Source organism: Fomitopsis serialis (assembly GCF_022376445.1).
Source record: "Fomitopsis serialis strain Sig1Antser10 chromosome Unknown B0H18scaffold_128, whole genome shotgun sequence".
Classification (NCBI taxonomy): Eukaryota; Fungi; Basidiomycota; class Agaricomycetes; order Polyporales; family Fomitopsidaceae; genus Fomitopsis; species Fomitopsis serialis.
In genome coordinates, this window is record NW_025955088.1 from 34,330 (window position 1) to 57,234 (window position 22,905).

At 54.2% G+C, this 22,905-nt stretch overlaps 3 protein-coding genes across 3 annotated transcripts; 2 read left to right on the forward strand and 1 right to left on the reverse strand.

Annotated features, from left to right (window-relative positions):
• Positions 1-1,198: 1,198 nt before the first annotated feature.
• B0H18DRAFT_1039824 (uncharacterized protein) lies at positions 1,199-3,989 on the forward strand. The gene is made up of 20 exons (XM_048030519.1): positions 1,199-1,694; positions 1,753-1,831; positions 1,885-1,898; positions 1,955-2,053; positions 2,109-2,118; positions 2,174-2,191; positions 2,256-2,281; positions 2,333-2,358; positions 2,413-2,447; positions 2,496-2,520; positions 2,579-2,590; positions 2,647-2,708; positions 2,761-2,864; positions 2,913-2,972; positions 3,028-3,055; positions 3,112-3,169; positions 3,223-3,247; positions 3,303-3,483; positions 3,541-3,856; positions 3,921-3,989. The coding sequence occupies exons 1-19, from the start codon at positions 1,624-1,626 to the stop codon at positions 3,559-3,561; spliced, it is 954 nt and encodes a 317-aa protein (XP_047887382.1). The 5' UTR covers positions 1,199-1,623; the 3' UTR covers positions 3,562-3,856; positions 3,921-3,989.
• An 86-nt stretch (positions 3,990-4,075) lies between these two features.
• On the reverse strand, positions 4,076-9,533 carry B0H18DRAFT_1039837 (Gryzun, putative trafficking through golgi-domain-containing protein). The gene is made up of 19 exons (XM_048030520.1): positions 9,182-9,533; positions 8,303-8,666; positions 8,130-8,250; positions 7,846-8,073; positions 7,678-7,744; positions 7,482-7,624; positions 7,153-7,426; positions 7,019-7,099; positions 6,830-6,966; positions 6,615-6,760; positions 6,494-6,555; positions 6,377-6,440; positions 5,991-6,325; positions 5,773-5,936; positions 5,554-5,717; positions 5,038-5,504; positions 4,921-4,984; positions 4,748-4,865; positions 4,076-4,692 (listed from the first exon to the last, which is right to left on the reverse strand). Exons 1-19 carry the CDS (start codon positions 9,386-9,388, stop codon positions 4,197-4,199), a joined length of 3,702 nt encoding a protein of 1,233 aa, XP_047887383.1. The 5' UTR covers positions 9,389-9,533; the 3' UTR covers positions 4,076-4,196.
• Positions 9,534-9,959: 426 nt separating this feature from the next.
• B0H18DRAFT_959109 (glutathione-S-transferase) lies at positions 9,960-10,891 on the forward strand (the record flags this gene model as incomplete). The annotated part of the gene is made up of 4 exons (XM_048042782.1): positions 9,960-10,064; positions 10,120-10,222; positions 10,274-10,737; positions 10,793-10,891. 4 exons carry the CDS (start codon positions 9,960-9,962, stop codon positions 10,889-10,891), a joined length of 771 nt encoding a protein of 256 aa, XP_047887384.1.
• Positions 10,892-22,905: the final 12,014 nt, after the last annotated feature.

Consider the following 22,905-nt stretch of genomic DNA (forward strand, 5'->3'; position numbering starts at 1 on the left):
GGCACTTGTTGGGGGCTGGGTCGTTCATTCTTGAAGTTCATTTCCGCGTGACCCGCCGGGATTAGGACACGGCTGGATGAAGGTAGGACTCCGAGTCGGGGGAGGTGCTACCGGAATGCGAACGTATGGACAGAACTCGGAGACATGGGCTGCCAAGTGAAGTGACGAGAAGAGGCCGCCAACAAACCTTGCTGCACGAAGCGTAGTCGAGCCGCGCTGGAGGAGTGAGTGCGCCTTCGACGAAGCTCGACGGCCCGTTCAAGCACAGGCCTCGCGCGAGAAGTCGCCAGCGTGCCAGTAGAACGCCTCAAAGGGGCGCCTGCGACCCGCAGAACAATAGCTACTACCGTGCCAAGGCCCAATCTCTGGGTGGCATGCAGACGCGGGGGCATGATTGGGATGTTGACCATGTGAGCCTGAGCCGCACTGTTCACACCATTGGCCGCCCAGCGAACGACTTACGACATATCACCGCGCAGTATCATTCCCCCAAACCATGCTTGTGGACGGGTTCTTCGTCAAGGCTAGCTTGAACGTACGGCAACGCACTGGCAGGAAGCACCGCCCACGCCTTCCAAGAAGACAGCACCTGCGTTCTGTGATCACCATCCCAGACTGAGCGCTTGAGCGCTGAGTCCCGAAACTCTGATTTTGAGGGCGTACCTTCGCTGTCGACGGCTTCTCGATCTCAACGCTAAACTTGAATATGTGCACACATTCCCGCACCGCCAGATTGGCTCCATATCCAGGTGAAGACAGACATGGTCGCCTCTGGTCGCCTTCCGAGCGGATGCCCGGACGACTCGGTCTGCCTGGTGGATGGTGTTGTGATTGGCGAAGACAACAGTCGCAGCTCCTGCTAGCTCCTGCCAGGGCCATTCACCATCGGAAGGAGAAGGGGCGGCTCCAGCCGTGTTATTGGGCGACGATGTCGTGCGGCTTGTAGTGAGTCCTGAGACAGCCTGCAACATAGACTCACTGGGGGGCCGCGGCGGCTCTCAAGTCTCCCTCCAATCCCGGAAATTAGCCCCCAGACATGTCGTGTCATCCAAAAGCTTTTTGGTAAACACATCATTACAACGATGAAGTACTCTCGCGCAAAACTCAAGACGGTCTGTCTGCTATGTTATCTGTCGTTTTGGACGAAGCACACTGACAGACTCGGACTGGATCTCAGAGTACGGCATGGTGTTTATCTTCCACGAGTTCATGATGTTTCTTCTTCACCACAGACAAGGATACCCTGAGGCACGGAGGTTGAAGGAATTGTCTACGTCTGCTGGGGGAGACTACTCATTTGGGCTTCTTTTCAAACATCTCATCACGGGCATCTGACGTTGTCCAGTAGTCTCACGCACCTACGACCCGAGGTGTCCTGTATCCACCTCATGATCGTCTATCTTTGTGGCGAAGCTAAGGACAACGATCTCTAGAGTGTACTGCCGTCTGGATGTCTGCTGACACGTTGACCTTACCCCGAGACATTCCTCTGGCGCTACTGTTGTTGGCCCGTGTAGTCAGTCCGACTCGGACTCAGGCTTATATACACGGAGTCTTTCGTGGCCCACACGATGCACTTTGCTTCGAGTTCTAGCGAGAGTCCGGAATCGACGTCTCGCCACCATGTCTACTATTGCGCCGATCATTGAAACAACCTTGGGCTACCAGTACATTGGCTTCACTTTGTCGATCGCGTGAGTGCCCCGCTCTTCATATTGTTCAGTCAATCTGAAGGCTCGGAGGTGCATGCAGCTGCTATGGCATCACGACCGTTCAGACGTATCTATACTATCGTACCTACCAAGACGATAGTCGTCCTCTCAAAGCATTCGTGAGTTCCCGCTCATCTCTTTTCTTGCTACTCCTCGTCACATACCCGTTCAGGTCTTCGTACTGTTGTAGGAGTGTTCACGCGGTCTCAGTGGCAGTAAGAGATCTGAGCTTTGTTCGACAGCTTGCTCGATACACTCTGCTCGGCTTTTGTTACTCACGCCCTCTATGTAATGCTTGTCGCGAACTGGGGTAATGTTCCCGCATTGCACTTTTTTCCTTGGTACGGGCTTCCTTTTCGGATTCTGTGCTCCGCTTCGGCTAATGGTAATATACAGGACATTCGCAGTAAGTCTTCCTTCTAACTAACGCTGTCACTCAGCTGCCTATACCGAGACCCTAGGCCGAGAACGGCCTGACCGTGAGTCTGGCCCACAATGCTTCTGGTACAGAAAGATTAATTACTGTTACTTTCAACTACACAGGTCTTGATCACACTTCTAGTTCAGTGGTCAGTTGTACTCGCGGGGTCGCCTTTCGTTTATATCTCACTCCGATGAAGCTTCTTTGCTACACGGGTCTGGGACGGTAAGTAACGCCGTCTTCGGATTGTGTTCTTCGCCTGAAAACATCCCGCTCCAGTATCAGGAAGGAAATGGATCCCGACTGCTATCATCGTACGTAAAGCCCTCTGGTCCTCGAGTCCAAGTCTCAGCGCTTTGTAGATAATCACGGCTTTGGTAGCGTTCGGTGAGGTAAATCGGAAAATCCTAGAAGTCACACTAACATGCCTCAATCACGATGCCAGGATCGGGGCTTTGTGAGGCTTCTTCTATCTTTCTTCTTGAACTTCGCAGACTGAGCATCTCTACACAGGTTTGACATCGAAACTCTTCATGACGAACTACTCGACCGCAATACAAAGCTCTTTTTTCATGGTAGGTCATTGTCTCACGCATCACGGTCTAGTTGGTCATGGTCAACCTGCAGATCACGGCCTCCCTGGACCAAGGGTTTGCATCGCTATGCGATGTCATCATCACAGGGTCGCTATGCTACTACTTGAAGTCTTGGCGCAGTAGCGGGACGAAGAGGTGCGCCTGACAGGAATGTATCCGCCCAACCTCCCAACCTTTTTCCAGCACTGTGGCAGTTATCGATCGCCTGTTCTCTTACATTGTCGCTCGTGGCATATTGACAGCGTGAGAGTGCTTCACCTTCTGTATGGTGTCGCGGCTATCTTAACAGACGTGTTAGAGTCATCCAGTTCCTCCTCCTGATCACGGTGCTTAAGGCCACACGCTTTTCGATGCACTAACTGATGTACAGTCATGGAACCAGTTCGTTACTGTCAAAAGAAACGAAGCTTGGATGCTTGCCCATCTTGTCCTCAGCAAAGGTAGCATGTACAATCTTTTGGAGAGCGTCGGTCTGACATACTATACTCCGCAGTATACATCAATACTATGCTCGCTACGTATGCATACGTTTCTGAGACAGACACTCGTGCTCACAGAGCTTATAAACTTCAGTCTAAACGGAAGACAAGCTCTTCGCGGCAAGCTTGACAACATCGTCCTGGTTACGACGCACAATCGTGCGCACACGCCTGGGCCCCGTCTTTCTGAGGGCCACCTAGGGAACATGGAGTTCAGCTCGAACGACGAGATTTCAATCAGCACAGGCCTGCAAGGTTTTGCGAGCACTGGCAAGGTCCGTACTGTTCGCCGATAACCATCTATGCCGAAGACACTGATGCCGCACTTGCAGGAGCCGCAGGAATCCCTGTGATACCCACTGACTGTATTATTATAGCACTGAATGTTGAACGTTGAACACTGGCGCGAAACTAGATAGGTTACGCTGGACTCGGAGACGTACACAGGACCGTGCATATACCCGAACGCGGCCTGTCACGGCCTGCATGGCTTTCAGAGGCTCGATGCAGACCAGCCCTCCTGGATTAGACTTTATTCGGCCGAGACATATCTGTAGGCCACGACGGTGGCCAGTTGGCGATGGCGACCAGGATTGAATATTGAATATTGGGCAGTGGCCACGCGTGCCTCTCGATCGCCGGACTCGGCTTGAGTGTGAGTGTCGTCAACAACGCAGGATCATGCTGTAGTATGTATACCAGAACAACATACGTTCAGCGAAAGCCTATCTTCTGTGGCAGAGGCCTTACGGTGCAGCCTAAGCACGGAGTCGTTAGGTCCGAGTACTCGACAAGTTGGAGTGTCGCGTGTTTCAGTGTAGAGGAGGGTGGAGGAAGTGGACACAAGCGGCGTCGAGCAAACTAGATGAGACTTGAAGTGGGTTGTACTTCCCGCGTGAATATTGTTTGCAGTTATGTTGGTTTGTCGCACTCTTCTCGTACACTACATACGGTTGTACCCATCATGGCAGCACGCAATAGACAAACATCATGGTAGGACGAGGACCACGGGCTCTGTCGGCAGTGGAACTTCCTCCACCCCGCCATCCTCCTGCACCTCCCTTCTCTCGTCCGCACGCACGTCCACGATCCGTATGATCCGCTCCTGTAGCTCGCCCTCTGTGCCCGGGTCCGTCCTCCGATCCGATACCTTCATTCGCGGGATCCGCACGAACCCACACTCGACCGGCACGAGCTTCCATAACACCGTCTCTTCAGCACCAGGCAGCAGGATCGGCAGCCTGCCGTTGCGTAGGCCCGCGAGGACGAACGCGTCACTGTTGTCCGTCTCGAGGTGCACCACAACGTTCGCGGAGCGCGTCGGCTGCCGGTTGCGGATGACGAGGCGGAGATTGAAGGGCTTGTGCAGCTTCGCGATGGGCGGCACGTCGAGCAGCGCGACAAGACCGTCTCGCGGCGGGCGCAATGGGGGCAGCGAGAGTTGGGTGGTTGCAGGCATGCTGTAGCCGCCGTCTGGGAGAACTCTGCAAATCGCGGATGTTCAGCCGTCACCAACGTAAGGATGTGCGTAGGATGTACCTTCTCCATGTGAGTTCGTACGAACCGGGCGCAGGGATGTCTTGCCCCTCTGAGAGGTCGTCTCTCGTAGCCAAGGTTATCCTGCACCGATCGCAGAACTCATCTCCCGCTAGCCATTCTGGTTGGCGATATGGATATGTCAGTATAACCACAGCATCGGAATGAACCAGTACCTGTCAGGAAGTCGTCCATGACCTGATCAAGCGAGCTATCCACAATTTTGGCGTGCCGGCCATCCTAGCAGAAAATCGTCAGACCCACGATACGCACATGCACGGGACAAGACACACCTGTCTCACGAGCTTAATGGAGTCGACCACGATCCCTGATGGCGCGGCGCAGGCCATGACAGTGGTGATGATCGCCTCACCCATGTCCCCGTCGTCCCAATACCCATCCTCATACGTCATAAGGTCTGCAAGGCCGGGCTGTGCTTTCAGCGATCTTCTGTACACCGCATGCTGCTCGACGCTAATCGGCTGGACCGCAGGCACGGCCAGCGTCCGGATTGTCTCGTCCCGGTCTATTCTCGACAGGGTGGGGCTCTTGGGCGACTGAGGGCTTTCCGGTTCGTGGCCGGTAGGTGGTACCTCTCGGTGTGACTGAACGGAGATGTCAATGACCCTGTCATAAACGGCGCCTGCACTGGAGAGGTAAAGCGTGACGGATGTGCTGACGCCAGGGGCGATAGTGCCCAGCGGAACGCCCTTGATGAGACTCGTTGATTTCTCGTCGCCTATGCGAATGTAGTTCTCCCCTGCAGCACGGATCAGTCTATGTTCTACGTTCGAACGCAACCGTCATACCGAGCTCATCGAATTCGGTGGGCTGCAACAGAGCATCCACGACCATCTCCATCTCCTTGTCATCCTGGTTGCTCACGTCAATGGTGATAGGGAACTCTTCACCAATGTACGCGGGTGCATTGTACGTTACAGACACCTGCACCTTATGCGGACGATGACGCACACTGGCGGCCAGCAGTCAGCGCTGCAAACAGGACGGAGAATGTCAGGAGTGCTTACACGACAGACGAGTATTGATCTCTCCGCACTGGGATGTATGTGGGCGGGTCGAAACTGCTGAGCCATTGTGGGTAAGGCGCCCCACCGTGTTTGGTGTTCGCAGGATACAGGGGAATCTGTATGTTCCATTTACCTTCCTTGAGTGTCAACACGAGTCTCTCGATCTGTTCTCTTGCGTAAGCGGGTATCAAAACAGTTCATACGTGTATATCCTCCACCTTGACGGTCGCCGGCACCTCGCATGACACAGTGCCACAGAAGACGATTGTGCCTCCGACGCCGAACCTGAGCGGTCCTTCGACATCCCTGTCGTCTCCATCCTGGGGGGTGATGTGTCCCAAGTCCACGCGCTGGACAGGCAGCAGCTCTGCAGAGGGATCCACAGCCGAGTTGCGCACAAAGAGAGTCGGCATCTCTCCCGACATGTGTATGACGAGCGACGTGAACGTCAAAGAACGCAGTGATAACGCCGTTCTCGACGTTACTGAGAGCTGGAATGCAACGGGCTCGCCAACGAGAACGTCAGACCGCCAGAAGACCGCGCACGAATCCACTAGCAGGAGCCATTAGCAAAAAGACACTTCTTATCGAAAAGAAAACATACATATAGGTTCAGACTCTGAATGATCTATAACCAATGGTTCTTCTGTTGATGACGGAACAGAGCTCTACGATGTCATTTGTCAACGCAGCGATGGACATAGATCACGATGGCAAACACCTTCAAGACCGCCAATAGGTCCTCCTGCGTGGAGTCTTCGTCGTCGTCCTGCGTCTTCAGACCTACCCAGATGGCAGCAAAATAGTTAGCCAGACGCACAGAAGACGCCTCATAGTCATACCATGCCCGAGCATCTCAAACAACAACCGCACACTCAGCTCCATATCACCCATTTGCTGCGTACATGAATACCACGTCGTGAGCAGGGGGCGCAACAGTGAGTCCCACTGCTCGCGCCGGTACGTCTTCGCAATCCGTTCGAAGAACCTGCGTGGACCTTGTGTGTCAGCTGCCGTGGGCGGAAGCGAGTAAGGAGGCAACGGGAGGAGTGCGTACCGCACGGCGAGATCGAACTTGCCAGACTCGTAGTACGTCTGCGCGATCCGGTATGCGATCCAAAGTGTCAGTCGGCCATGACCATGCGCGTCTTTTGGTGTGTACGCCTTGAATAGGTCGTATGCCCGGGTGTAGAGCTATTGTAACCCACTAAGTCGATGCTCCCGTGAAGCCCGCGATCTGTCTCACCTCGAGTATGAGCGCGAGATGATCAACCTTCTGTTCGTTGTTGAACCCAGGAGGGGGCGCCGTCGTTGCCTCTCCCTCCGCCTGCGATCAAAATCTATGACCCAATGCCACACCTTCGCGTCGCCTAGACGCACCTCAGATCGGGCGACACCCAAGAAACGCTCTCTCCTCCTCTCAGTACACCCTGCCGACATATAGTAGTAGAAGCCCGGATGCTGCAAAGCCTGACTGGGATTCAGGCCGAGCGCACGCATGGCCTCCACCTCGAGGACCCCACGCTGCCCGCTCTCGAGTGCTTGTACCGCTGCCACTGCTGCCGCATGCGAGGACGGGGTGGTCGAGAAATGCGTCGGAATCTTGAGTGTGGAGCGCGTTCCATGCTCCAGGAGCTCGGCGAAGGCACGATGTCTGTGGACAGATTCAGTCAGTGGGCCTGGGCGGAAGACAGGGCGGCCAGCCGTACTGTCGCGCGAGCCAGCTCCAGAACTCGAACGTTTCCTCGCCGATGCCCCACCCGCGAGAGAAGTCAGAGAACTTGCGCATGTGGCTGTTGTGATGCGCTAACGCGAGCGAGTGCTCGTTATTGTAGAGGTAAAGTTTGCATATCTGCGCGGAGCCATGAACTCTGGTGGACACGAGAGTACTCGAATTCCGCGTACCTTGAGGTTGATACAGTCCGCGAGCACCTTCGCCTCTGCCCACCGCTTCGTCCTCGGGGTAGGATAGCTGTCGACCCGAACATGATCGCTAAGCTAGCATAGGCATCCTGGTAGTGTCTTTCGTCGCAATCAGACTCTATAGCATGCAAATTGAAGAAGTATATGTACTTAAGCGCAACCTCGTCCTCGCCTCGGAACTCCGCAAAGCACGCCATCTTGTACTCGTACCGCACCGTCCACCCCTCCGGTCTGAGTGGTCTGCTTGGCACGCTCCCGATAGGCTGTGTGACGGGGTAGGAAGAAGCAGCCTGTGAGTGTCGATTGCGTTTCCGCCGTACGCGCTTTGAGTGGTTGGTGTAGTACTCGATCGCGGGTTCATAGAGGGCTTCTTGCAGACTATTGTGCACCCGATGAAGCAGCCCATCGGGGTAGAAATGGAAAGGCAAGCGCACCTGTGCACGAAGTCGCCGATCTCGGAGTGTGAGACGGGGGAGAGGACAAACAGGGCGGCACGCGGGTCAAGCCCACTTTGTCGGCGGATATAGGTGAGGCGACCGTCCAGGGAAGGGTCATCTATGGTGTGAAATGTAAGGTCAACAGAGAACCCGAGTGCTCGCTCACGCACCTAGCAGTCGCCTGCTGGCCAGTAGCACCACCGTCAACTTTACGCCACGTTCACTCACAACCTTCTTCCGCCCAGCGATCTCTGCACATAGCTCCGTATCCCGCCGTCGCTCCTCCGCGTCGCGCTCGCGATCTTCCTCAGCGGTCTCCAGGGGCGCGCGGGACGTCGGTGCATGCTCAAAGAGGCGCATGAACACCACGAACACGGACGGAACGAGTCGCGTATGTTTGCGGATCCATATGGGCGCGATGAGGCCGTCAGGGTAGAGCGGTGAAGACGGGGTAAGGGGAGATAGAGGCGAGTGCGCGTTTGGATAATCTGGGTGTTCTGGAGGAATAAGTCTGCGAGGAGGAAATCGAACGTCCTGTGCGCAAAACATTGTAAATCGTCGGTACTTCCACCCGTCTAACCAAAATGATGACACGGAACGACACACGGTCACAGACTGCACAACTGGCTATGTACGACGCATCTGGCCTTCGCTAACCACACCGTCACGAATATAAGGACAGTGTAGGACGAGCTCACAGCACACTGAATTGAGTGTCGCGTGGAATCCGGCAGAGTCTCACAAACCAATCACGACACTATAGTGCCCCAGTCGATCGTCGGGTAATAGTGCAGACGCCTAGTTTCAAGCAAGCCGAAGTAACGCGAGTAAGAGACCTCCTAGCGATGCGCAAGACCAGCCGTGAGAGCAACAGGGCTCAAGCCCTTCCCCGTTGATCACTTCGTCCCAGCGAAGCGGGAGCAAGGCCACCGGATTGACGATGCACTGCCCAGGTACGTCCGGGGCTTCGCCCGGTAGACGGATATGGCCCAGCGACCCTCATCGACGGTCTCCTTCAACTCTATACTCATTCAATAGAGCAAGCGTACCTTGTCGACCAGAACGACCTGGAACGTCTTCTTCTTCTCTGGCTGCCAAACTGCCACCTTTCGCTGGTTTGCCAAAGCCTCTCGTAGGCGATGTGAGAGCACCAAGAAGGGATCCGTCGTCTTGCCCGATGTAGGAGGAGGGTCAAGACCGCCGACGAACATGACGGGCGCAAGCTGCGTGAGGAGTTCCGGAGGATAAGAATTCATTGTGGTAGCATATGGAGTCGTGCCCTTAAGGCCGTTCCTATCAGTGTAGTGCCTTCGGAGAACTCAAGAAATTGTAAGTTAGAGATCGGAGCAACAGCGTGTAGTTACCTTGCGACTGCAAGGTTTCTGCCAGGTCGGAATGTACTGAGCGTCGGGAAGATGGCGGCTGCATAGTATGCAGGTATTACCAGTACCATCGCGTAAAGATCACGTGACCACGTATGTACACACTGGCAACTTAACTTTTTGAGATCGTCGCGGTTGTCGCCGACATTGATGTTGTCCAGAACGTCCGTCGGCTGCTCCCCGGTCAAAATGTTCAAGTTGTCCTGTCTTCCTCGCTCGCATGTCGCACATGGCGTCTGTGCTCGTGTCGTTGCTCACCCGACGTGCTTTCGTGAACCTTAGGCAAGGTTCGTACTGAATTAATGACGCAATCAACGACGATTACTGAACTGGCTCAGTCAGCTGCCGGGACTCCAATCATTCAAGGCGTTCCTCCACCGTCGATTTTACAGCTAGACTTCACCCCAACAACCACCTCAAGCACCAGAAAAGCTATTCAGCGACAATGGGCCACCCCGACGAGAATGTCCACCCGACGGCGACGGGTCATGCGCTCGAGACGGTCAAGCAGCACGAGGCTCCGCAGGATCTCGTCTTTTGGGCTGGTTGGGTGCGTCCGAGCGACTAAGTTATGACAACCGCTGCCCCATCTGACCCGAGCACAGTTCTGTCCGTTCGTCCAGCGCGCGTGGATCGTGCTGGAGGAGCGCGGCATACCGTACCAGTACAAGGAGGTCAACCCGTACAAGAAGGAGAAGCACTTCCTCGGTACGTGCGGCTCGTCATGGTGACAGCGAGCACCCTGCTCACTCACTGCAGACATAAACCCAAAGGGCCTCGTCCCCGCCGTCGAATACAAGGGCCGCGCGCTCTACGAGTCGCTCATCATCTGCGAGTTCCTCGAGGACGCCTACCCCTCGCACACGCCGCACCTCTTCCCGACGGACCCGTTCGAGCGCGCGTACGTTCGCCTCTGGGTCGACCACGTCGCGAAGAACGTCGTGCCCGCGTTCCACCGGCTCCTCCAGGGGCAGACGCCCGAGGCGCAGGCGGCCGCGCGCGAGGAGTACTACGAGAGCCTGCGGAAGGTGAGCGAGAAGGCGAAGGGCCCGTACTTCCTCGGCGCCGAGTTCAGCATGGTCGACGTCGTGCTCGCACCGTGGGTCATCCGCGACTACATCCTACAGGACCACCGAGGCTATTCTCGCGATGCGGTTGGCAGCGGCTGGAAGGAGTATGCGGAGAAACTCTCGACGAGGCAAAGCGTACTGAAGACGCAGAGTGTGAGTGCTTGTCAGTCATGAAACTCAGGCAGAGATTTTCATGATGCGTGTACAGGACCTTGAGCACTATGAGCCGATCTACGGGCGCTACCTGCGCGATGAGGCTCAGAGCGAGGTCGCGAAAGCGACGAGGGCAGGAAAGGGCCTTCCGTGATACATGCACCAGGGGTTCAACCATTACTGCAGGTTTGTATAGTAGCAATTGTCAATGCGCCTGTTGTGTTGTGAACAAAATCGATATCTCGGGAGTGTCATCCATGCTCAGCAGGTACGTCGGTATGATGTTTGATCAAACAGCTAACCACTGTAGTTAAGGGAACAGACGATGTAATATTGAAGGATGAGTAGGCAGACTGACGGAGAGTGACTTTGCAGGACTCTTTGGACAGATCCGACCGCAGAGAAAGGTCTGTGCGCATACTTACTTAGAGTGAAGTCATATGACGACTCCTCGGAAGACTTTGCAGTGAGTCTCCTGTCACTGAGAACATATGTAAGTACCCACATCATGATCGAAGCACGAACGACGGCTAATGAGAGGAGCGCTGGTCTGAAAACGTAACAGTCGTAACGCCCCGTCCCGGACCTCCTACAGATATCATTATTAAGACGAGGAGTGGGAGACAAATCCCTCAACAAATATCCGCCTATGTCACCAACGAGCAACCGGCCTCGCCGAGCTACACAAAACCCTACTCGTCAGCTACGTCGCATCCTCCCGAATGGCACCCCTTCCGTTCCATTTGCTGCACCTGGTGTTCCCCTACCTCAGCTCTCACTCGAAGCGAAGGGCGAGGAGGTCATAGAGGTTGAGGTACTGGACTGCCCATCTCAAGACGGTGGACGAGGGATCGTGTGGGTCACGGCGACCCGTCCAACACGGCAACTGTCCAAAAACCTCAGAATATCCCTGAAAACCTCGCAGCAGGTGAGCGGAATAGGGCGCCTGTCTGCGCTTACCGCACTGTGCCGCCACTGGGCGTCATTCTCCATCGTGGGCAGCCTGAGTCCGTACAGTCTGAGAGTGCCGATCCCGTGGGCGAGCCTCGAGCCGCTGGAATGCCACATACACGCCACGCGATACCTCTCACTCCCGAAGGAACCTGCGCCCCATCCCGCTTTTACCGGCAACCCCTTCATCTCTAACGACACGGAGTCCCCATACGAATTCGACGTGCGGGAAGATCCCTCCGGTCTCGACGTACGCCTCGCGCGAATCCGCGCGTTATGATGGTGATGTCGAGGGGATCAACTTATTTAGCGGGAGGCTCTTCAAAGTCGAGGTGGATAGGAATTGGTGCATGACAGTAATGGACAGAGATCTACAGTGTTCACATATACAGTTGGCGAGTTGGACAGAACAGATAACGATATACAGCGAGTGTGGGTTAATTGTCAGTAGACATCGTAGCATATTATATTTTGCAGGTTTTGACTAGACAGTGCTAGTGAACGTTTGAACCCAGGTCTTTTGATGTTTGTACTTTCCTTTCTCGGAAAGATATGCAAGATAGACACAAGCGCCCGCCCATCCGCTCCTTGCTCTCTGCGTACTCGCTGCCCGTGCTGTCGTCTTCGCTTTCATCAAGTGCTTTTGAACCATGGCTTTGATTGAAGTATGTGATTTGCTCTCTGTGCTTGTTAAGTCCTGGTGCTGATGGCTGGATCGCTCTTTGCTTCTGCATCCCTCTTCTTCGACTCGTCTGTGGCGTACATCGAATCTTGCATCTGGATCGCTAGGTTATTGCTAATGACCGTCTCGGCCGCAAAGGTGTGTTCGTCGATATCGTGCTCTTCCTCGCAGCTTGCTAACAATTGTCCCTCAGTCCGTGTGAAGTGCAGTCCAGACGATACCGTCGGCGACCTGAAGAAGCTCATCGGTGCTCAGACTGGCACGGATCACACGAAGATCCAGCTCAAGAAATGGTGCGCCCATCGTGCTACTTATGCCCTGCATTGACTTCCGGTTGATGGTCAATGCCCTCCGATTGCAGGTACACGATCTACAAGGACCACATCACGCTCGCGGACTACGAGATCCACGACGGCATGAGTCTGGAGATGTACTAGCATCGTCCCGTTCCGTCGTCCCCTGGATTCGCATCCCGCTTCGATCCGTCCCCTTATGTCGCAAACTCGAAGCTGTCTGCAGTCATAAAGATGTGGCGCGGTGCCCCGCCGCGCATGTATGTACGAGTAGGAGGAATGTGATATTCTGTTCTCCATGGACTCTGGTGAGCTCGCTCCGTATTAATGGCAAGAAAGATCGCGTCGTCATTCTGTTGTACAATCTTCGCCATCCCCATCCGTGCATTCTTTGGACCCTACCCTTTCCACAATCTACATCCGCTCTTGTCCAACGCCTTCTTGACCCTGCTCTCGCGCCGATTTGGGGCCAATGCAAGGCACGATGGTTCGTTCTCAGGCTGCTCGATCCACAAGTGATGTGGAATAGGGGGGTCCGCCGAGGAAAGCAGAGTGGCGAGCTTTTCGATGCCTTTGCGGTCCGCTACCTACCACCGAGTGTCAGAGAATGTAAAGTGTGCGAGTCACGACTAAATCACCTGAAGGACAGCCTGTAAGATGATGCAGATGATAAGTCGGCGTGACTTCAGTATGCACGGAGACGACGGCACGGGGCTGCCTCGATCCACTGGCTCGATGAATGGCTCGCTTACCTTTCGCATGTTCTTCAGATCGTCAAGGTATGCTCTGGTCTCAGGGAGATCGCGCGTCTCGTGTAACACCTGTTGTACAAATGTCCATCCATGTCGGTAGAGATAGGGTAGAACAGTCGCGAACTCACGGCAGCCGTAGCATGGGCTGTCTGGGCCATCAGTGGACCAACGCCCCATCCTGGAGTCTAGTGGACGCCATTGCCATCAGGATGTACGTGTCGATGTGACGTTCAAGTGGGACGGGATGGTTCGAGCGCATCCAAGATGAATGCAGAATGTCAGTAGTGTCGACGCATGGGAAGAAAAAACACACAGCACCGACATCAAGCAAGTCCCGTCTCACGACGATCTGCATGACTAACGACTGAGACTGTGGTGCGGCCTTTTCTGCCGTAGTTGGTCCGTGGTCAGCGCTGTTATCTGGGAGCCTCGAACAAACCACGTCAGGCTGGATGTTGATGATTGGTACCACCGTGAAGACCTCACCTCCGTTCGCTACTTGCGAGGAGTCTTCTGACGGCATGAGCCGCGACCTTCGGAAATGTATATGGGTTGGAGATTCGCGTCGGACAGACTTTGACAGCGTCTGGCAGAAGCCTCGACTCAGAAGTGACCCAGTTGGAGGTGCCAGACCCGATTTCCTGTTTGTTCTTTTGTGTTGAGTTTCAAGCGATTCCAACGATGATACTCGTTCCGTCAGTAGAGCTGCGAACAGAACGATCGACTCGGAACGATCATCGTGATGCGCGAGGAGGAGGACCGGTTGAGCGTCTGGTAAGATTCCGATCTCACCGACGCCACCATTTGATGTACGGGATGAGCAAGGCCTGGGTATTCATTACAAGACAAAAAACAATTGGTCTACAGCGGTCCTTCGTAGTCGTATCATCAGTACAATCAATCAACCATCTTGCCTCGTCGTCACTCCTAGACGAATGTGGTGTAGTACTGGGGCCGTCAGCGTTGAAATTTCCATGGTGATCGTTCAGGATATTTCGAAGACTCGCTCAAAACAAACACAGGAATTGTTGTTCCGTCCCTGCCTTTATCAATCACGACAATTCCGTTCTCCCCGTGCAACTCCTGGCCCTGGAATTCTGTCGTTGCCGTATTTCGGTTAACGCCACGCCCGACATCGACGTCACCCAAAGGAACTGCAGGCCCATCAATTCTGGTATCCGAAGAAATCATCAGCTCCTCAATACTGCATGGAGTGTGATCTGGATCGACGTACATAGGGATGGAACGCAGTACTTGCAGTTCATCCAGCATGGAGTCCAGTTCCGCAGCACACTTGTCCCACCAATGTTTTCTTCTCCAAGTAGCCGTGTTCGTCGTGACGTATTTGTCAAGCTTCATGTACTCGCTGTTATTTACCACCAAGGAAATCTCCTTTCCGATCGTCAGGTAGGCCTTGAGGATGCTGCGGAGGTACGCCCTGGTCACATAGAAGTCCCGACTCGGCAGCTGCAGGCCGATAGTGCCTCGGAGGACGGGGAGCATGTCGCGACCGATGTCCGCGATCTTGTGTGGATCCAATTGAGACAGATATGTGCCGGTGACTTCGAGGAGGCACATCTTGTACTGGTTGCCTACGTGGTGATCTGGAACAAACGCGAAAGGCTTGCGCAGGCTGAGGCTGTGCATGCACCCCCAGCGTCCCACCCAGTTGTTGTACTTATGGCCTCAAGCCTTCTATACTTACATGAGCGTCAGCGACTCCGTCAACGATGCACCACAGACATCACACTCCACGCGCAAAGGCCTCAGAAGCGTCGCTGAAATGCCTCGCACGTGTCGGCGCAATTGCCGCATGTCGGTCCGCACAAGTGCCTCAGTGGCAATACAAGGTTAATTGCATGGCACAGCGTTACATTGGCAAGCCCTCATACATCGTACACGTTTCCGACCATTGCAAAACTTGAAGAACACAGTACGACCTGGAATAGATGGCTCAGTGTGTTGGTCGAGGGATTGAGGAGTAGATGCACTGTACTTCGTTTATTTCGCAGCGTTCGGGCAGCTCGCGCACTTGCAGGTGCCCTGGGCGCAGGCGCAGCTCGCAGCGGAGGAGCAAGAGCTACATGATAACGTAGCAGTCGTCAGCCATAGTCCCAACTATGCTCGACAAAGAACAAGTTGACTCACTCGCAGGTGCTCTGGCAGTTGCAGGCCATGTCGTTCTCAGTGGCTGTGTTGGTGGTAGAGGGATGACAGTTGCGAGTGGGATGGAGAACGAAGGGAGAGTGAGAGCGGGCTTATAAGTGAAGTCTGCGTACTGCCTAGGCTAGTCCAAGTCACGGCCTTGTCACTCCGTCGGAGACATGATGTCAAGCTGGCGTCGATAAGCCATGCGCATAAGGGTGCTCCTGCGTCTCTCCACGTTTGCAGAAACATCTTCGGTTCGTCGGGCGGATTGCTGCGACGCCCCTCAAGGCCTCATGTGCCGCTCATCTTGATCATGAGACGTATCAGCCTCCACAAGACAGGTTCGTTGCCTTATGTGCCCTCGTGCTTCCCGATGATCCTCACAGGTGTCTCAGTAAAGTTGTCACTGGGCGAATACGACACAAGGAAAATTCAATACATATGGCATCCATCCTACTAGAGTTGTGTCCACACCTTATTTGATATCCGTTCGGCGACCATTGACATGTTTCGCTGTACACATGTCAGCTGTATTCGCCCAGACATCCATGATTCCGCGTGTCTGTGCAAAAATGCCTCACACGAGGAACCATGCATTAGTCTTCTTGATCCTTCCATAGCGGTGTCGTACTGACCTTCTCACGACTTGAGTTTCGGGGCCCGGGCACAAGAGCCGTTCTGTACAGCGAACGCGGCATAGATTGCTATACAAGTCTCACCGTATGCTCGAACAGAAATTCCCTTCCTACAAGAAGTGATCTTCGTTCAGCTTCACCTGTCTAAGCACCAGCTAGTCGTGACCGCTGTTTACGTGGACCGAGGAACCTCACCAGAACAGTCTCCGGCCTGCTGATTGAATTCGTATGCAGTCCACGAACCTTCCTTGGTCCTTTTCATGCTTATGAGCTATTCGAGGATGTCGATAGAGTTCCACGGGATGCGCCATGTAGTAATTGTTCGTCGTCTCTAGGTCTGGCCCTGGCTAGAATACAGAGCACCCTGAGACTACCATGCGTGATCTTCGCCTGAACAAGCAGCATCTCCTGCCGTTCGGAACAGGCCGTGTCATGTGTGCCTCGCAGCCTGAGACGCGTATAACGCGCAGATATCCGCACAGGCATCCGCACAGGCATCCTGCACTATAGAGGTTAGTCTCGCTACCCTGAGAACGATATCCCAGTTCCTGCATTACAGGTCCAGTCGCTCCAGAAGGGGAACGTGTGCACACGTTCGCCATGACACAATGGCGCCTTTACGCATCGTTCGTTCGATTGGAGCAATCCGAACGCATGGTCGACTTATGCTAGCTTCGATCGCAACCATTTGGGAGAGCGCCGCGTCGAATCACAAGACACTTGCCGTCTTGTATGGTCTGCAACGGAGACTAGCGTCGAATATCCGCCACAGATACGAGTTGTCTTGCACACCTTGAGACCTGACGGCCTGAATAGTTGGGTGCGACGAGGCAACAACGATAACGGAGAGGTTCTGAAGTGGGTCCGACACCATCAAGCTTTGCAAGAGTGCGGTAGCAATCCCACGTCTGTGATATGACTTGTCGACAACAAGTTATGTGATCCAGCCTGCCTTCGCCGTTCCCAGCAAACCATCATGGCCGAGCTTGTGTGCCGGACAGCGCGAGCGATTTTATCACGGCGAGTAGTTCTTGATTCACTCACAGGATTTGTAGATGCTTGTTGTCGCAAATGCATGTCCGACCAATTTGTCGCCAGCACGGCACATCGCGAGAACCGTATTAGCTGGATCGTCTGGTATCAACTGGTTCTTGAATTTTGCCACGTTCGATTTTACACGGTTCCCTGTTACACTCCTGTCAGCACTGTTCTGAGATACCGCTGAACACTCGCCAGGCTTCGAAAAAGGATGAACACTCATGGCACCCGGCGTCGTGACGACGAAGCCGAGTGTCTCCTCGCACGCTGAGACATGAGACGTCTCGGAAGCAGCAGGCATGGCCGTTCGAGCCACGCAGAGCGATGGTGAGCTTGAATGGACTGTTAACGACAGGAAGTTGTGAGTTGTTACTGAGTAACAACCACGGTCCTTGCCGCAATACTTGATTGAATTCGTTAAAACATTACCGGGATTGCCGACAGCATTAAATCCTCTCTGTCCTGGTTGAATGCTTATAGAACACTGGATGTAGCGAGAGTAGTGCGTGGACTCGGCGACACAGCCAGTGTTCGGTCCTCCTGCATGATTGAGCGACTCAAAAAGAACGAGAACGCGATTTGGACAATGATCACGTGGTTCCGTTTAAGAGCCGCATCACTGTCAGTGTCCCGGAGTCTGTCCCTCCTCCTGCGTAGAGTCGACACCCGATGTGAAGGCTTGCGAAGAAAATCTCGAAGTATACATCATACTATGCAATGGAGTAAAACACTGACGATTTACTTTAAACAGGCGCGAGTCGCTGTATGGATTAACTGCGACTGGCACCGAACTGCGACTCGGAGGCAACACGGGCCTGGACAAGTTCTGCGGTCAGCGTAACGACTGGACACCGCCGCGGAATCCTCGAAATGTCCCATCCATGTGGATATGCACCGCAGGACGGACCACTATCAGCCACACTCGTAACTCCTGCATTCCCACCCTTCGACAGAGCAGACGCCGATCTCATTCTACGCACCGCCGACAATGTCGAGTTCCGCGTGCACAAGCTCACCATGCGCATGGCGTCCGAGATATTCGAAGAGATGTTCAGACTCGGATACGCCGCCGCACCGTCCGAAGACGATGCGTACGGGATACCTGTCGTGCGAGTCACCGAACACTCTTCGATCATTGACCCACTACTCCGGATTATATACCCAATACAAGACCCCGTGCTAGATGTCCCCACGACCGCCTGCGAAGTAATGCGCGCATCGCTCAAGTACGAGATGGAAGTAGCCATGACCTTTGCGCAGCGGGTGCTCATGGACCCCAAGGTTGCAGCCAAAGACCCACTGGCGGTCTACGCCGCTGCGTGCCAGATGCGGATGCCCAGCCTCGCTCTCGAGGCAGCCAAGCTCAGCCTACGCCACGACCGGATATTCCTGGCAGCCGCTGCGCCAATAGGACTGGACAGTCTCCCTGCCACCATCCTCTTTGCGCTCATGCAGTATCGCGAGAAGTGCAAGGCCGTCGTGCAACGCTTCGTACAGGATGACCGGGTGTGGAAGAGCTGGAGCGGATTCCGGCACTTTCTCTGTGGGATCTGCGATCCTCGTCCGATCAACGACGACAGGCCGCCGCGTGAAGGCGCCGTCATACTGGATGTCGAGCACCTTCGCGTCGTGCTGCGCGACCTGCTGTGCAGTATGCCTGGGCCCGTGCCCGACATAGGCGAGGTCTTGCTCTCGTCGATGTTGTTGATGGCCGGCTCGCGGGAGATAACCAAGTGTGTGTCGTGCCGCATGTCTATCGTCAGAGACGTGCGGGAACTTCACGCGGAGATCTTGGCAGAGATCCAGCGTTCTGTGGCGATGGTCAGTAGGCTCGGCTCTTTCTAGGAGAAACGCTCACGGAGTGCTGTGCACAGATCAAACTCGACCTTGTCCTATAGAATCACTGCCACACATTCGCTTTATTTACAGCTGCGCCGCACCTGGACGGCGACTACGTACCACTCTCGTTTTCATGCTGTCCCATCACGATACCCGCTATGTGCGGTCAACGCTGCCGTTTTGTAGCATATTCACTTCATTTGTTTCGGTACATTCTCCCCAAGTTGCCTCTCGTGCACAGCGGCACATACTGTATAGAGTACCACAGATTCCCCTCAATAGTGCCTCTTCCATAGAGGACAGCCTTCGATGTTCGTCGGATATATACAATCGGCGGGCCCTTTCGCCGCCCCACTCCGAACGAACCAGGTATATAATATGCATTGCAGGACTAGCTAAGTACGTCCACCAGCTCACTCGACGATCTGCGACAGTCCAGGGGGCTTGAAAGATTCCGCAATCCAACATTGGTAGACTGTCAAGCAGCCACAACCTGTCGCTTACGGAACAGTACATCTTTGCGCGGGGGCACTACACTATGCCAGCGCGACGAGTTATCCGGTCTTGGCTGCCCACTCTCAAATTTGAGATCGTAGTGGAGCAAGGTGTACGCCATCATGACCTTCAGCTCGTTCACAGCGAAAAAGCGGCCGGGGCTAGTACGGCAGAGAAAAATCAATCAGCGAATACGCCAGTTGCCAACGGACAGGCCGAAAACCCGCTACGTACCAAGCATGTTTTCCGTGCCCAAATGGCACGTACTCCGGCGAGGTGCTGACGAACTGGTGCTTGATACTAGCGCCGTCTTCTGTACGCATGTCGGCGAAGCGGAATGGATTGAAGATGTCTGGATTGTGGTAGCTGCGCGCATCCCGGTGCGTCGCGCTCGATGCACCCGCGACGATGGTACCCGCCGGAAGGAACGTCCCGTCGGAGAGCGTTGTGTCTTGCAGCGTCTTCCGCATGACGGATACTACACAGACGGGCAACTATTCAATAAGAGAAACAGGAGGGTGTATGTGGCCACGCACTGTGCGTGATGCCGTTCATCCGCTGCGACTCGCGCATAAAGCTGTCCAACTTCCACATCTTACCAAATGCGACTTTAGTCCACCCGTGCTCCTTAACAACGCTCTCTACCTCCTCGCGTAATATCGCCGCATATTCAGGGGAGTCTGCAATGTGGTAGACTGCTTGTGTCATACTCTGGTGCGTGTATCGTCAGCGAAACACATCCATCATAGGCATGTACATAGTACTATAAATAAATGTACGCACATTGCTGGATGTGTGGATGGCAGTGAAGTTGGAGACCATGAGACCCTCAAGTATCACCTGGGTAGGCTGGCCTTCCCGGTTGGCTTCGTCAATCATCCACGTCATGTAGTCATTCTTGCATCCGAAGGGTCTCAATGAGTGATAATCAGTCTGTGTCACTAGCGGCTTACAGGTTTGTCCGTCCAGTCATCACCCATAGCCTTTAGCTTTTTCTGACGTTCCTCGACAATGGGTGTGAGGTACACCGATGCGTCCCGCGTGGCCCTGCGTGCCCATGGGATGAGCGGACCAACCACTGCCTTCAGAAACTTCGGAAACAAGCTGAGGAGGAATCTCCCCTTCGCGACGTCGAATGTGAATTGGCGGACGATTTGAAGATAAACCTCGTTCCGGCCTGTTGATAATGCGGATCAGCTCTACAAGCCATTGCTTTGTATTCAAAAATGGACTTCACACAAAGGAAGGCCGACAAAGACACGGTTGCTCGCCCGCGAGATAACCACTGCCATGGTCATCAGCACGTCTACGCTGATCCATTCTGCAAAGGACGACCCATGTAAATGGTAAGTTCGACACCGCATGGGAATGTTCAACTCGCCGTCACTCTGTAGCTTGTTTCCGATGGTGTCCGCGAACGCTGCATTGACCTCATCGACGACGTCGCCGAACAGGATTCCCAGATTCTTTGTCAAGGGGCCGCGGATGGTGGGGATGTGAATCGGGTGAGTAACAACACTCTCTGACAGAGTGTATCGTATCTGAATCAGCTGTCAAAATATTAGAGTAGGTACACCGTTGATCTAGATGGAGAGAGGTTTGGGTCGACATACATCTTCAGCTGCCTTCTCGAAAGTCGCATGCGAGTCCGGGATCTTGCGCAGTTCCTCGTTCATGTCCGCGCCACTGACGATCACAATCCACTGGTCGAGCATAGCGACCTTGAAGACTTTGTACTGAGGAGGGATATGGACAGGTCAGTTACGGTAGTATCTGCATACTTGTACGACATCTGACCTTCGCGTAACCTTCTTGGAGGACCTCCCGGGCATTAGTACAGTACCTGTAGGCACCTATGAATGAGAGGAGGGGAAGCGACGGCCCAACCGTCGGGATAGTGTATAACTGTGAACGACACCCATGCCAGCATTAGTATCGTTGTACTCATGTAAACACGCGCCGATAAAGCTTACCGGATGAAACCTCCAATGGATGAGGATGGTCAACACGAAAACAGCGAAGACGGCACTCGCGACCTCAAGTGCATCTGTCATGATGCGGCTGCGTGATCGGGCGTCGAAGACAACAGTCTTGAAAGACACCTGGACGTGATATCAAGTGGGTGTAGATGCGGGGAATCGCTAGTACTCACTGCACTAAGTACAATGTGGTGGGAGTATAAGTAGCATTCGGCTATTTGCTGATGCTGACGCACGATACCCGCAGGGAGCCGCAGGAATATCATCGAGTGATATGAACGGCAGTTCGCGAGCCATTCTCAGACCCGTCCGTGATATCGTCTTGTACCCACCGGAAACGCTGCACCTGTAGTGAATCGCCCTATCGCCTGAGCGTCGTAAAATTAGCTCGGAATTGACATACAAACCTATCACAGAGGTCGATCTCGTAGTTCTGCAATTTCGATGGCGTCGCTCACTGGCAATTGTAGACTACATGATTTGTGCCAGGTCAATGCCAGGTGACATGTTTCGAAATTCGAACCGTTCCCGCTGGAGAAGCTTAACTTTAGAGTGACGCCGGGCCGGACCAGTCATATTTGCTTAGAGTTTACTGGATCCGATCAGTGAGTATTCTCAGACCGATTGGACGAAGTATAAGTATGAGATGCTATGAGATGCTCTTACCTTTCAACTGGATGTCTTTGCGACCGCAGGGTTTCCGGGCGCCGATCAAGCCAGAGCGGACGTCGAATGTCACCGGTTCACCTGTGGCGCGAGAATAGCGAGCGTCGCTAAACCACAGCGAGAACTTGCACATTATCTGTGACGTAAATGCATAACACGGTGTCCCACTAACAGAATGACCTACGAAGATGCGTAGTACAAGTCTATGTGGATCGGTCATGTCAAAGCCTCGGACTGTCAAGCCACTGCACGCGCAGTGGCGACTGGATGTGGTTCTATTACTCCGGTCCTTGAGCACCATGTATTTGTAGTGGCAATCCGCTTCGAAGTTCACAAGCTACTGCCAGTGCCGAGCCACCGCATCGCTACTGCACTGGGACGTGTTCGGCGTTTCAGGAGCATCCGGCTGACCGCTGGCGACAGAGAGCTGATGGACAAGGTCATGTCTCATCGAGGGAAGGGCAGTCCACGAGCGATTCCTGCGTGTCAGTGACGTGATCGTCGAGACCCAGTCCACTGACCAACCGCTGTCTGGCGTCACTCAGAAGACGATGTTGCGCACATGTAGAGCAGATAGTCAGTCGATCGTGTACTACATCAACTCGAGGACGCACCTACAATAGGCTCGGTCACATGGATGGATGTTGCAAGCTGCCGGAGTTCAGTACAGACACATCGCTAGCCGATATC

What these genes read in the sequence shown, in the direction of transcription:
- B0H18DRAFT_1039824 (XM_048030519.1), top strand. Translation starts at nt 1,624, where the DNA reads ATGTCTACTATTGCGCCGATCATTGAAACAACCTTGGGCTACCAGTAC. An exon ending in TACAAAGCTCTTTTTTCATG is followed by an intron (nt 2,709 to 2,760) that starts GTAGGTCATTGT and finishes GTCAACCTGCAG; the next exon opens with ATCACGGCCTCCCTGGACCA. An exon ending in GCTCGTGGCATATTGACAGC is followed by an intron (nt 2,973 to 3,027) that starts GTGAGAGTGCTT and finishes CAGACGTGTTAG; the next exon opens with AGTCATCCAGTTCCTCCTCC.
- B0H18DRAFT_1039837 (XM_048030520.1), bottom strand. Translation starts at nt 9,388, where the DNA reads ATGAATTCTTATCCTCCGGAACTCCTCACGCAGCTTGCGCCCGTCATG. An exon ending in TGGGTGTCGCCCGATCTGAG is followed by an intron (nt 7,100 to 7,152) that starts GTGCGTCTAGGC and finishes TTTTGATCGCAG; the next exon opens with GCGGAGGGAGAGGCAACGAC. An exon ending in TACGAACTCACATGGAGAAG is followed by an intron (nt 4,693 to 4,747) that starts GTACATCCTACG and finishes CGCGATTTGCAG; the next exon opens with AGTTCTCCCAGACGGCGGCT.